Consider the following 15,287-nt stretch of genomic DNA (forward strand, 5'->3'; position numbering starts at 1 on the left):
AAGTCCAACAGATCAAGAATCACATTCAAAATTAATCTTAGGAATTGGAAGAATATGGTATGCATTTAAATAAGCTCACCTAGGTCAAACGTATTCTCCCACCGGTCACTATTGTGACCGTTAACATGTTTACACATCCTGCTCACACACCACGCTAATTTTTGTAAATGCAAAGGTGTATATCATAACTAGACACTTTAAAGATGATGTGCACCAAAACTCTTTGTTGTATGTTTATTTAAACATACATTGCTAGCCTCTTCTTTGGGAGGTTTGTGGCAATCTTCTACTCGCCAAGGTGCAACCAAGTTTTAAACAGCTCTATTCATGTGATGATTTACTCTAAACATGTGATACTGCATAAGTATTATCCAAACAATCTAAACTTTCAATGTTTGCTGAACATTAACTGAACATTTAATCAGGAAGCATTTTAGAGGCCTTGAAGGTAAAAAAAAATTCTTGATTACTATTGTGACCGGTGGGGTGAAATGGGTTTTAATGAGGAAAACAAGCTGAATTTGTATTACTTAAGTATACAAATTCTGATCCATAGAAACCCATCTGTGTATGAACTTTATTTAATGTAGAACTGAATATTTAATGAGGTGTCCTAAGTAATTTTTTTGACATGACTGTATATAATTCAAAAATGTTGTGACCTTCACACTTACTTTATCTGACACTTCTGCAGCCCCTTCCTAATGATGCCCTTGCCCAGCAAGAACAAAACTGACGACTTGGCCTTTTTTATTACACACACTTTCTCTAAAACGTTGGCTTTTATAATAAGAGCAGCATATGTAAATGGTCATTACCCCACTGTACTCTCCGTTTATCGATTCAGATCGTACAAATTCCTCAGTTCATCGACTCAGAACCTCCACCATTCACCGCTGACTTCACTTTGCTGAACAAAGTTGTTTTCCACCGTGATCAAGTGATTTCTGTTTCTGTTTATAGTCTTGTAAACACAGAATCAATGTGAGATTTACTCTCACTGTGAATCAAGAGCCGTTCTGCCGACCTGCATGGTAGCTCCAGTCAGCAACTCCATCCTGTCTGTTTCTTTTCCCTGGAAACAGATTTTTATTTAAAGGATTCACCAAATCCTCCTGCAGATGGAGCGAACTGCAGTCTCCAAATGTTATTTTAACCAACCTCCTCCTGCTCACCTCCACCCTCCTCCATCCATCACCAGCCAGAGCCACTCACTCTAGCAGAAAGTCAAGCGATCAATGCCAATGCTTTATGCGTGATATGGGATACACCCCCAAGTAGCAGTTTAAACGCCCCCGAATCAATAACCCCATCATAACACAGGCGTCGGCCAATAAAAGACTAGTGTGCCGGCAAAGGGCAGATTCTGAGCCACAACAAGCCAGTTTTAACCAGTTTCTGACATGATATCATGGAATGGCAGCCATTAAGAGAAAAATAATTAGATTTCTGTGGTGCTTGTCATTTATTATTCCCTGAATCTGAGAGCAGCACTTAGACGTCAGAGCCCTAAGCCTGCTGTTTGTAGGCAGAACCGGCCGGGAGACGAACGGTGCCTGGAAGCGGTCCGGACAGGTGCGGTTACCAACGTGCTACGCTTTCATTTGCTTAAAACAACAAGGAGGGCATAAACTTCACGGAAAGCCATTGAATTAGTGACAGGCAGGGGTGAAAGTACACTCTTAGAAATGGCAGTAAATTTACGGTGGAATTCCAGCAGTAGGATACTGTTATTCCAAAATACGGTAGGATATTGTCAATTTGATGTCTTCTTCTCTTGTCACAATCAAGACTGACGACTGGCAGTAAACTACCGCAAAATAATTGTACAATACAGTTTTTTCCTAGGCAAGACATTTTACTTGTATTTGCATCTTAGAGAACCAGCATTTAAAGACAATATTAAATGGAAAGAAAAAAATACTTTCCATAACAACTCTTAGGGAATGAATCGAAATCTACAGAGCATAATCAAAAATGTTAGATTACCAGTGTTGGTGTTGTATGTTAAAAATACAATGTTAATTAAACACTTGTTTAGTCAAATTCAAAGAAGTCAGTTTCCCTAAAACGATGGTGTTTGATAAAGAGTTGCTACCACAATGGCAACGTATCTGTGACGTCACGTGTTTGCCCTGGAGACAGCAGTATAGTGTCTTGCCTGGATCTTATCATAAGAAGGTAAGTTCCCCAAATCTATTAAAACATGCTCTTTTTGTTCTTTCTTTAATGTATTTATGTAATGTAATGGTAATGTATTGTCTCAATGTTTGTAACTCCCTGGCGGATATTATACCACAATGTATGCTGCGTTTATACTGTTATGTATTCTGTATCTCAATAAAGATTTATTTTTAAAAAACAAAAAATAACAAGGTAAGTTACATGTTAAGACCATCATGTTTTTGATTTTGATAAATTTTTTTATGAAATAATTAACTTTCTGTTTGCGCAAGAGTATCAACTTATGCTTAACTTAAGTTTATTTGTTTGGATACCCCTGTATGACTGTTCAGTACAGGGGTGCTCAAGTCCAGTCCTTGAGAGCTGCTATCCTGCAACTTTCAGATGCTTCCCCGTGCCAATTAACACACCTGAATCAAATGAAAGGCTGGTTAGCAGGTCTGTTGGAGGAGTAAAGATTCATCGAAAAGTTGCAGAACGGTAGCTCTCGAGGACTGGATGTAAGCACCCTTGGTTTATTATTTTTGTTAGCAGCTAAAGCTAGCCAAGCAGGTGTAGCACGGGGTGTCAGGTGGTTAAACGAACATTAAAACTGTCAGAAAGGCCGTTTGAGTTAACATTATTTAGCTGCGGAGTCGTTTTCTTGAAGTTTTCGGCTATAGACGGCATAATGGGGAGAGTGGCTGTGCTGGGCGTCTATAGCTGCCAGTATGTTACTGTAAATTTACAAGATTATTTCTTAGAGTGTAGTTTTAAATTCTTGGGGGTACTATGACAAAAAGATACAATTATATATATATATATATAAAAATTCCCTTCTCACCCTCCGTGGGTGGTCTGTTTCATCCTGTGAGCTCGGGTCCTCTACAAGAGGTCTGGGAACTTGAGGGTTCTGCGCAGTATCTTGTACTGCACATTTCTGGACTGAGATGTCTGATGCTGATGTTGTTCCTGGGATCTGTTTAAGCCACTGCTATATATATATATATATATAGGACTCTCTCTCTCTCTCTCTCTCTGTATATATATATATATATATATATATATATATATATATATATATATATATATATATATATATATATATATATATATATATATATATAAAATGTAAGCTGGGTAGCTCTTGAATTACTACAAAATAAAGCTGTATTTCCCTCAGCCCACTGGCTGCAATGCTGACACTTTGAGATGCCATGAGACCTAAATTCTGAACATCATGACATGGAGTACAGCCCAGCTTTCCATGTCTGGCATATAACCGTTCATTTTAGCTTTTAAACTGGTTATATTGATCCTGTGTCCAGACAGAGGGATAATCAGTAGCCTAGCATCATGACCCATTTGTTCTGAAGATCCTGCAGCTTCCACTTCTCTTCCTAACATGGCGCCTCCTCACCCTGACTCTCATACTGATGGGAGGAACCACAGAGCTCTGTTAAGTTAAAAGCACATCTTCTCAAGTTGGGATATTTTTCCTCCAACAGGTTCCAGAGGAATCACCTCAAACTAGATGTTGGACTGGATTTTATTTCAATGTCATTTGTGAATGTTAGAGCCTAATTTTCAATAGTGGAGCTATAAAGGTTGAAAAAGGTTATAATTTTGGAGAAAGTCTCATCAACATCAATATAAATAAGAGGCAAAAAAATTTAGTTTGATAAAGGAAAACCCTCAGACTCTGGGCCCGACAGCACCAAACTATTTTTGTATATTAGACAATTCATTTAATTTCACACAATTATCGCGGTAGAAGCCATTTGTTTATTAAATACTTAATGAAACATATTTACCGTTTTTGATGTTTGTTGTGATTGACGTATAGTCACAAAGAACAAGGTAATTAGTCCACGTTTGTCGTTTATTGAATGTTCAGAAACTACAGCGGCTGTGATGCGCCAAGACAAAGGTAAAACAACCCAAACAGATGATCAACTCTAAACCAATCGTATTTTTACTCTCAGTCTCTGTCGTTTTAGCACACCCGTTGCCATGGAAACCTCCTGCGCTCCACAAGCCGACCAGAGATGGTTAAAAACATTCAGTCCGTTACAATATTAGGTTTGCAGGCTTGATATTTATTTTTGCGATTATTAATAAGCCTCCCTGAACAAAGCGGTGGTTGACTAGTTAATTTTAAACTCCTGCTCTGCTAGTTATTTAGGCATGGAATCGAAATGCACAGAATTGCGCAACACCTTGTTGAAACGATAATCACTGAGATTATTGCTGTTGGGTCATTAATATGAACATGTTTTGTTGATTTTTTTGTTGTTGTTCTTTAATAAAGTTACGAACGTTTTAAGCGAGCCAGAGGAGGACGTGCTGGTCTCAGCGTCCTGGCGACGTTCAGTTTGTCTCCTAATGCCGAGATCGACTCAAAACCTTCCGCGATCGACGTATTGCAGCCCTGCTCTAGCAAAGCACGAACAGTTCAGAAACAATATGAAATGGGAAATAAGTTATTTATTAACTGATTTAGTCTGTTTTAGACTGTTCTCGAAAAACTAATCAGTCACGGCTAATTAGTGGGAGCACTCGCAGCTGCACAGTGAACCTACTGATTTTTTATTTTTTTTTACAGCAGACAGCCGCTCCCCTTTCTTGCAGGTACTGCGTACCCCCGCTAAATCTTTTAGGGGTACGCAAATAAATAAAGTATTTTATTTATTTTATTTAATTTTTTTATTTATATATCAAATAAAGTAACTACGTTATCTTCAGTTATGAAAATGCTGAATGTATCAAACATGACGTAAGAGAAATTTGACTTTGCATCAACTGTGTCTGACGCCTTAAAATTGGGCTTCTGTCTCTTTAAGAACTTCCCACTCTTTTATGGTAAATGGACTGAACTTATATGGCGCTTTATCCAATCATTTTTGACCACTCAAGGCGCTTTACATTCACCCATTCGCACTCACAAAAGGGTAAATAAGTAACTAATTGATGCAGTCTTTTTATATTCAATAAAAGGTAAATTATCCAAAAGTATATTTGTTACCTTCAATCAAGCTGACCCTTTTTGTGTATCTATCAAACCACTGAAAACCCAACGCTGTTCTTCAGCTAAACATAAAGTGAAAGCTAGCTTTGAACCTCAGAATGACAGAGGCTGCTGTTGACAGTAACAGTGCAACCCGATGCTACCACCTAATCCTGATCCAATCCCCCAGGATTCCTGTGGACGGCTGTATACCGCCAGAACACAACACAAACACACCGTTTGCTTCAGATGTTGCCTCAGCTGCCTCGCCTCAACTGAGAATCTTATTAGGCATGTTGTAGCCTTTAATCCACTTTACTTTAATGTGTGCAGAATGTGAAATCATCTATTGGTCATTTCTATGCCAGTGTGTCAGAATCGAAGGTATGCGTAAGCAAGGCTGGTAGTAAATAAAAAGAGCAGTAATAATTTCTAGCATCCTAAGAGAGATTCCATAAAATAAATGTTTTTTGACAAGAAAATTCTAATAACTTTAAACTTTTAATGTCATATAACTGTAATTGAAGGGAAATACTCACATTCAAGTGCTGCTGTTGCTAGCTACAAATGATATTTCCTGAATAAAATTTGGACAATAGATCAAGACTGAATTTCCAAGTTGTTTCCATTGCTCCAAAAGTTCACAAGTAAACAGATTTTCAAATAGTATCCAATAACCAAAACACTGAGGTAATAACTGACTGCTATTCCACTCACCTCTCTGTTTTTTGTTTCCTGGCCCACTCAAGCCTTCACTAGCGATCCTCAAAGACTTCCGTGCTTCTAGCAGCTCCTTCCGCAACATGACTCATCTTTTTCTCATACAGGACAGAACCTTCTGTCTCCTTCTTGCCAATATAACCATTGTGTCCATTGGTGACTTCCTTTAAAAATTACTTCAAGGCCGCTTTTCCTTTAAACTGTCCTCCATGACTTCCTTTCTTGCCCTCACCTGAAGTCCCATCTCTCACAGCCAGCGTTAGCAGTCTATTTCAGGTCTCACGTAGTACAACCCCTCCAGCTGAACTCTTCCTCTGCACACCCCCACCCACACACAGATTAGACCCACCAACCATTTGCTGTCATCCTTAGCTTAAAGCTGAGAGAAATTAAGAATGCCACAGATCCCTTAGAGCAGTTCATGAACAAATCTGTGATAGCTGGTTGAATTAAAACTAGTATTCACAATAGTTCTGTCTGAAAAAATCAATTAAATGTAAATGAACACCATCTGTTTGATTATCAAAATTACTATTTAATCAAAACTATACAATTATAGTAAAGTTTGGGCCACTTTTTCTTATTTTGTTTTCTAACTGTGACTGCTTACAGAGCAAATGAGTAATCCTAAAATAAAATATTCTATTTTCTTAGATTTCTATATTAACCAAAAATAATTGGAATCATATTTGTTCTAGTAAAAGAGTTACTACGGCAACAAGGTTTTCATACAGTTAAATTGTTTTATTGGGGAGCATGTTCATTTTCTAGATTTTTAATATAAAAAACAACAACAAAAAAGATGTTTTAAAATGAAGACGTGTCTTGATACATTGAGAAACACATGAGTGATAATTCAGTATATAGTTTAGATATTCATAAGCCTCAAGCCAACTGTGAAGCATAGAGCTGGAAGAGTCCTGGTTTAATGGCACATTCTTCACATCTCAAATGATTGGACTGCAACCAATCAAGTAGAATAACAAAAATAGATTACTATGTGATCTTGAGGATTCACGGTAGAATGTGTGGTGACACATCAATCTTCCGTTTCATACGAGAAAGTAAAAGCTGAAGCAAAACTGGACCATTCAACATGACCGTGAACCAGATGATACCAGTAAATCCACAAATGACTGGCTGAAAATGAAAAACTTAAAGTCCTGATCCCAGTCAGCGTACAGTTCTTGATCTCATTGACATACTGTGGATTGCACAGCCAATAAACCCCTCAAACATCTACAGCTAAATGTGAGGAGAGCGGGAACTTTCCTCAGGCCGTTGTCAGAGATGGCTACTAGAATAAAAAGTTGACACACAGAAACCTACCGACTTGTACGAATCAGAAACAAGCCCTCTCTGCCACCCTTCAAGAATTCACACATTTTATTTTGAAATGGACAGAAAATAGATTCAAGACTTCAAGAGTTCAAATCCAACGGTGAGTGAAAAGGCAAAGGCGTAGTCTAACACTGCTGTAGTTAAGACAGCATAAACTAATATCACATGTACCCAGTCCCATTTCTCAGCTTTCTTTTGTCAATTCCAATTTGTTTCAATTATATTTACTTGCAATTCTCTAAAAATATGTACTGTATAAGTATTTTTTATTTTTACTTTAAATATGTATCTCCCGTATTCACAAAAGCAAAGTTTGTGTCTACTTTAGATTGTAAATCGTTGACTGTGCTTCCCAAAGGATTACTTCAGATTTTCCTTCTTAAAAATTCCAGACTTTTCCTGAAATTTTCACTGTTCCTAATCATATGTACCAGTTTTAAAACGGTAAATGATTACAATCTACTATCAATATATGTCATATATGTGAAGGGAAGATAGGCAGAATTAAAGAAGGAAGGAATGACCGAGTGCCAAAAGAAGAAAGAATCATTGGAATTTGTCAGAAGACAAGAGAAAACAGCAGGAAGGACTCAAGAAAGGAGCAGAGATGGAAAGACAAGAACTCAAAAAATGAAGAAAGGAGATAAGGGAAGACAGTTGAAATGAATTGATTAAGAAACAACACAAGGACAGAAGCAAAAACAGTAAGTGTACTTTAAAGGAGAAGGAAAGACACAAAAACGGTGGACTTGAGAAAAAAAAGAAGAACTCAAAGACAGAAGGAAGGACTCCAGGATGAAAGAGATGGACACAACCAAGATTGGAAGGAAGCATAGGAAGAAAGCACACAAGGACAGAAGGAAAGACGACACTTCAAACCTTCAAGGATTGATGGAGGAAACACGAACAAAAGAAAGGACACTAGGAAGAAGTGGAAAAGGGAAGGACACAAGAGAAGGCAGTAGGAGAGAATCAAGGAAGAAAGAAGGACACAAGGATGAAAGTGAAGACAGTAAGAAGAACTCAAGGAAGTTACAAGAACAGAAGGAAGAACATGAACGGCTTGAGGTTTGAAGGACACAAAGAAATAGGAAGGGAATTAAATAATGAAGAAAGGACTTGAGGGTGAAAAATAGAGACCAGGATAGAAAGAGAACGGTTAAGAGCAATAGAAAAAAGTCTAAATATCTGAAAAATAGCACCCAGACATTTTCAGACTGCAGATGAGCTCTCATCCATCCTCAGACTAAGTCAGCAGGTCTTTAAGGAACGATTGAACTCATTTTTCAAACCATGATTTTTAAACAAGAATACAGAAACTTCCCAAATCGCACAGCCCATTTTTTTCCAACAGTAATCGTAAGATCAAATGTAACCTAAGATCAGGCACGTGCAGAGGGGGGGCACTGGGGGTGCTTGAGCACCTGCCCTTTTTGCTCCTTACCCCAAAGTGCCCTTTTGGTCAATTTTTTTTTTTGGTATTATTTCCTAAGCCCTTTTCTGACACATAAAAACATGTACTAAAATTCTTTGCTTTTTTGTTTCTTTTTTGTACAACATAATAAGCCGGTCACCTTGTTACCTTTGACCTTTTGCCCGTGACGCATGACGCAGTTGCCTCTCGTGCAGTGCGATAAAGCGGCTAACTGCGGAGCTCAACGTAGCAAACGTTCCAGATTACAGAACAGTTTTTGGTGAATTATTAAAAAAAGGTTTTTGGTGAATGAAGTGGAGTAGACTTGCTACTTGTCAGATGATGGAAAACGTTGAAGTATCATTTCTGCTTCAGCTTGGAGTCGCGGTTTAAGCAGAGAGGTACTGAAATACAACAGAGACTGACAGGCCTCTGCATCTGCCTTTCTCTGAAGAACTACTGAGCGGGAGGAGACAGCCAGGTGAGGAAAAACTGTTCTTATCTATCGATTCAGTATTTTTATCATACAGACATTAGGCTGTTGTTGATGTGCTATTAGCTAGCTGCTAGCTAACGACTTTGCTAGCAAAGCTAGATAACTAAAAAGCTTCTTCCCTGTATCTTTAATGATATCAGTCATTTTTTAGTATTGCTTATGCAATAAGGGTACATCGCCCGTCCAAAACCGATCATCTTCATAATGAATATATGTCTGATCTTCTAATTTCCTTTGTATCCTTTGTAATGTATCTTGAAGGCTTAAATAATAGTCCAACAAGAATATTCATTTGGAATTAAAAATAACTCACCTTGACTTACCATGATAGATATAATGTATGTAATAAACGTGTGTCATTAATGAAGGGGAAAAAACTCAATCCAGACTTTAAGTTTAGGGTCTGGTTCACAGAGTATGAAGTTAAATTTGTTTCCCAATTATTCAATGGAAAAGAAAAACTAAACTCAGTTAAGTAAAATAAAATTGTAATCAAAACCTTTGAAATTGTAATGATTCCTTTTAAAAAAAAAGTTTTGTTTAAAAGGCTTTTTTTAATTAACTCATTTTTACCAAACAAACATTTATTTTCACACATCAGAAATCTTTTGTGATTTTAGGCCCTGCTCAAGACGTCATGTGAGAATCACAAGCAAAACTTTGAGTCACAAACAAAAACTTAGAATAGCAAGAAAAGATTTCTGACAAGTGCAAATAAGTTTGTTTGGCAAAAAAAGAGTTAACTTCATGAGTCAAAAATGTGTGATTTAAAACTTTTTTAAGCAAAACTCAGTAGGCCTTTCTCATGGTGGCATCCATTAACAATTCAATTTTTGCTTTTGTTTTTTTTTTTTGTTTTTCTGCAGTTCTACGTTAAAAGTTTGATGCAGTTCTGCTTTCCTGAATGAACCATCTTCATCTCCACTGCAAGTGTAGCAAACAGGCAGCTCTTTGTTTTATAGATTACAGTTCACTAAAAGGTTGCATTGTGCACTTGTTTATATTTTAATAGTGTAATTCTGTAAAGACAAAATATGTCTGGTGGTCCAGCTCTGATTTACATATCTTGCTAAATTGCAGGTTTGAATATTGCGATACTTTCCTATAACAAAGTAGACCTGCAGAAAGAAATTACTAATAAAATATCTTACATAGGCATAGTGTTATGCTCTATATGGAGATGTTCGTTAGCTTTGATTGTATATGTCACAATTTTGTAATTTATCATTGTTTATTAAACTCTGAAAGCTGAGTGGCTTTGTTAATATTCTGTCATAGAATGTGGTTAGAGGGGCCCTTTTTTTGTTGTTGAGCACCTGCCCCTTTAGTGGTCTCTGCACGGCCCTGCCTAAGATCAAAACCCTAGAGACAACTCGCAACTTCATCAGTCGTCTGGCTTCTGATTGGTCTGACTCGGTGAGCGATGCTCGGCCGTTCAAACCCGAGCCCAGCAGATACACTAACAAACATCACGATCTCTTTTTCATCAGGCTGATCGTGACGGAGTGTGGCGGCGGCGGCGGCGGCGCTATAATTATGTCCCTCTGCGCCATCGGAGAAGCGGGTTACGGCGGCGGCCACACATATCACCACAGCACGAGCGTCGGGAGCTGCCACTGCACATACCAGGCTATAAATAACCACAGGCCGAAGGAGAAGAGGGAGAAGTACGAGGCAGGCAGGGGTTGGAACGATAGGAAAACAGCTAAAGTCTTGGAAATTGATTTAGCTGTCCCCCAGCTGTTAAATTAAAAGACAGAGTTTTGTCCAAAATGCTCAGAGCAACAAGTGAAAACGGACATACATAATAAACTGCCTATGAGAGAATCGAACTCAGATTTAAGTTATATTAAATTAAGATTTCATTTAACAGACAAACACAATGTAGCGAAACACACTTTTATCGACAAACGCTGCATTTTATCCACATAGATAAACATGGTGGTGGCAGGTTCATACTGTGGAGATGATTTTCTTCAGCATAAGAAAGCTGGTTTGAGTTAATGAGAAGATGGAATGTGCATCATACAGAAAGAAAATCTCATATAATCATAGTCCAGGCATAAACCTAATTGACAATCTGTGACAAAGATTGTCACAGATTGTCAATCTGTGATTGTCAAAATGCTCTAAATACTTTGAGCATTCTGACTCTTATTGAAGTCTCTACGATAAAATACTTTGAAGTTGTTGTTTGACAAAATAAAAAGTCTAAATACTGTACTGTACTTAAAAATGGCAGCTAAAGACAGAATGTAAGGGGTGATTATTAGTACCAAATCCAAATAAGTTGAATGACAGAGAAAGAGGTGGAGGTGTTGAGTGGTGGACCAGTTGGACCGTGTGTGCCAGCTCTTACTGGCAGAGCCACAGATGATATGGCTTCCTCAGTGTGTCCAATAAAAACATGATCTCATAGGAAACTAGATCAAGATCAATGTTTAATACATAGATCTCTAAATGATGATGCAAAGAGGCTGTGAGTCAGTCAGGTTCCAGATCATCCTTTCTTCATAACTGTTTGTGTACTGTCACTTTTCCAGACTGAAATCTTTAAAAAATTTAAGATTTTTTTCATTAGTTGTTTTTGCAATATTAATTTATATATTTATATTATAATAATATTTGGGTTTTATCAACATGTTCCACAAATCATGAAGCAATTTGACTTTTTTTTTTTTAGATCATGCTTTAGCCTCTAACATTTACAGTAGACTCCCATTATTTATTCTGGTCAACAGCCACAGCCATCCACAAATAGGTAAAATCCACATGTATTTGAGATGTCCTCGAAGAACGCTAATAACCTCCTAATAGTTCAATCATCAACTACACCTTAGTATGCATTAATACACACAGTGGAAACTATCTTGGCACTACCATAGAAGATAATATCTCCACTGAAGAGGGTATAGCCAATCAGCGGCAAAGAAAATAAATGCCATTTCTGGATTGGCTGCTCTGCAAACACCCACTGTGTCAAGTAGAATTCCACCTCTGGTATCTGAGCTTCCCAAGCAGCATCTGTGAATAAGTACAATTTACACATATAATTTATAGCTATGTTCCACAAAAAAATCTGCAAAAACTTAACCATAAATAGGTGGCGGTCAACGGTATGGATTTATAAAATAAATACCGGATTATCCTTCATTAAACATAGGTTCCTAAAGTACATCAGTGTCGTCGATGATGTTTTAATTACATACAATTTTGAATGTTGCCAGAAATAGGAATATCATTGCATGACCAGCATCAAAATCAGACCCAGTTTCAGAGGCACAGCTAAATTAAGACAAAAACCCTCCAAAAAACATGGAACTTGACTTTTCCTCATTTTCAAATGAGCAAATATCTGTAAGTGACTAACAATCCAAAATGATATCATGACTGCATATTATGCACACAATGGCAAATCTGCCAAACTCTTAGCTTTAGACTTTGCTCTTCATCCACCCTGGAGGTGTATGAATAATTTTCCAATCCACTGAAAACTTTGTGAGTTTATGTTTTACATGTGGAATTTGAAACCACCAACCTGCTACCTTGAGCTTGTTTTCATCTGATGCAAAAATTGGCAGAGAAATATTGAATCTGACCTGAAATGTCAAAAGTTTTCCGGTAAAGTACCCACCAAGGAGCAAGTGTTGATTTCCAGAAACATTAAACCAGCTGCAGACTCCTAGTTTTGAAGTGTTTTAAAGAATCAGGCAGATATTATGGAATCTATTTGCCGTATGTAGAAATCAAACATATAGTTAGTGGCCAAAGAGTTACAGCTGTGCAGGTAAAGGGAAGGAACAACAACAACCAGCTAATCAGAACCATTTACTGGAAATGTTTGCATATGTAGAAGCTTAAAATCCACTCTTAAATTATATTTTGCTTTACCCAGGTCTGCTTTCAAGAACTGGGATTATGTTATAAAAAAGATCTTTATGGAATATTTGTTACTTAAGAATAAAAAGTATTTACCTTCACCTAGGTCCATAACAGCCAACACTGCACTACAGCTTGCCTCTCCCAGGTTATTGGATGCCACACAGGTGTACATGCCAGCATCGTTGGTGTGGCAGTCCCGGATCCACAGTCCTCCTGAATCCTGAGCTTCTGAGGGGGAGATCAGCTCATCGTTGTGGTACCATACCATCGAAGGTTTAGGATGTCCTGACACTGACACCCTGAGACGGATATCACAACCTGTTCCCACTGCAGCCTTACGGAGCTTGCGGATGAAAAACGGAGCTGAGGTTTCTTGAGATTCACCTTCATGATTCTGGAGATTTTGTGCGCCTTTGTTTTTGGCCTTCTTGGATGGGATGGTAGGACAGGGACTCGACTGTGAGCAGGCTGCCATTTTGATTCCCCTTGGAACTTCCTCCCAAACTTTCCCACTTCTCTGATTATTGAGAGAGGTGTCAAAGTGAGCTGCATTTATTAAACATCTCCTCTGAAAGACTTCACTGCTTTAGGCATCTGCTTGTCTTTATAGGTGTTCAACATGGACCATCACACCGGTAGCTGCAATGACCAAAATACACATACACAGGATTTACTGTGTAATAAAGCAACATTACTTATCAACTAAGTCTGGTTACTCAAGCAGTCTAAATTAGTGAGCTTCCTTCTGAGTCCTGACAATCAAAATTCCTTATAAGTGAACTAAGGAATTTGTGTTTGGTAGATTTTTTTTGTCTGACTCAACTTTCTTAGTATCCTAGAAATAAGAGAAACCCAATTATACTTTACTTTATTTTTTTTAACAAATACATTTTTTGTTACTCTTTTTTAAAAATTTTTCCTGATTTCAAGAGGACATATTTATTTTACCCAGCATGCTAACGTAGACATTTTTGGTAATTTTAGCATGCAACATAATGTTAGCATCACTTTTAGCAAGGTTTGAATAACTAGATAGACAACTTGCTAGTGTTGGTCAATATAGAAATATACCACAAAATGGTATTAGCATTGGAAATGTAATATGTAAATACTTAGCAAGTTGCTATGGATAGCCAACATGATAATGTTAGATATCTAATGTTGATATTTTTGCTAGTTTTTGGATATAAGATGCTTTTAGCTTGTACATGGAGTATTTACATACAAGCCAACTTACTTCAGCCAACATGCTAATGTAAAAAGGTTAGATAATGTTGACATTTTAATAAGGGTTACCTATTTTTTTTTAATAGGTAACCCTACTGTTAGCCAACTTGCTCCTGTTAGCCAACTTACTTTTACAACAGCAGTAACAATGTAAACTCACAAACTAAAGAGGGAATTGTGAAATGGTCTACAAATGAATACAGACCCCTGGACAGTAAGCTCATCTCACTGAACCTGTGATTTAATCTTCATTTTGCATTTTCCAAACATCCTCCAGGCTTTCAGCACAGGATCTGTAGCAAACTGCAAATAGACATTGCCTGACTGGTGTCCAAGCTCCTGACAGGTGGATTTTCAACCTTTTAACCTTTAGCATAAACTTGTTTGGTCAGAGGAAACTGGAAACCCATTTAGTCTTTGCTGTGATAGTTTACATCAATTATATCTTGATATTTTATTTGCAGCCTTAGATTAACCATGTGTCAAAATGAAGAACAGAAGGGAAACAACTGAATATGCTATATAAAGAGCTATCAGCAAATTATAGGGACATGTTTAAAAGATAATGCCATTTTAGTTCTTTACTCTGCTCATTCTACTAATATAGTAATCAAAAAGTAATCTTACCTTAGTTTTGCTACAAAGGCTGTAAGAAATTCCTTTGGACATCCCCACAAAGTCCAAGTTAGGGTAACAAGATCTATGGAGCCAAATATTTCATCTCAAACCATTTGTCCTTCAGCAAGCCCAGACTTTAGGTGTAAGTCCACCCTAGATCATGAAGCATTAGCAGCCACTTCCATGGTTCCCTTCAGCAGCTTTAACCCTGCTGACGAACTCCCAGAAAAGGAGTGAGATCATTTTCCTAAATGTCAGTCTGCTCAGACCTTCTGTTTTATGTTGTTCCGCCTTTGAGTGCTTCCTGAAAGCGACACTTTTAATATTTTTAGGCTTCCAGGTAGTTAAATAAGCTCAGGTTAACCGTCTACCTCCAGTGTTACAGCTTCATCCCCACCAACCTCCATCAGGTTGGGGGC

The 15,287-nt window shown here is 37.7% G+C and overlaps 1 protein-coding gene across 2 annotated transcripts in view; it reads right to left on the minus strand.

The window, feature by feature from the left end:
- The window catches only part of LOC145554615 (striated muscle-specific serine/threonine-protein kinase-like), a 27,502-nt gene extending 12,215 nt beyond the window's left edge, over window positions 1–15,287 (minus strand). Inside the window, exons 1-2 of one of the 2 annotated variants that reach the window (XM_081614787.1) lie at window positions 14,878–15,287; window positions 13,117–13,662 (exon numbers count right to left, since the gene is read on the minus strand). In XM_081614787.1, coding sequence (XP_081470913.1) covers window positions 13,117–13,498 — 382 coding nt within the window. In that variant the 5' untranslated portion in view covers window positions 13,499–13,662; window positions 14,878–15,287. Of the gene's footprint in view, window positions 1–5,887; window positions 6,157–13,116; window positions 13,663–14,877 lie in introns of those variants that run through there. The other variant, XM_081614799.1, reaches the window with a different exon arrangement.

This window comes from Poecilia reticulata, chromosome 2, assembly GCF_904066995.2.
Source record: "Poecilia reticulata chromosome 2, P_reticulata-male-v2, whole genome shotgun sequence".
NCBI lineage: Eukaryota > Metazoa > Chordata > Actinopteri > Cyprinodontiformes > Poeciliidae > Poecilia > Poecilia reticulata.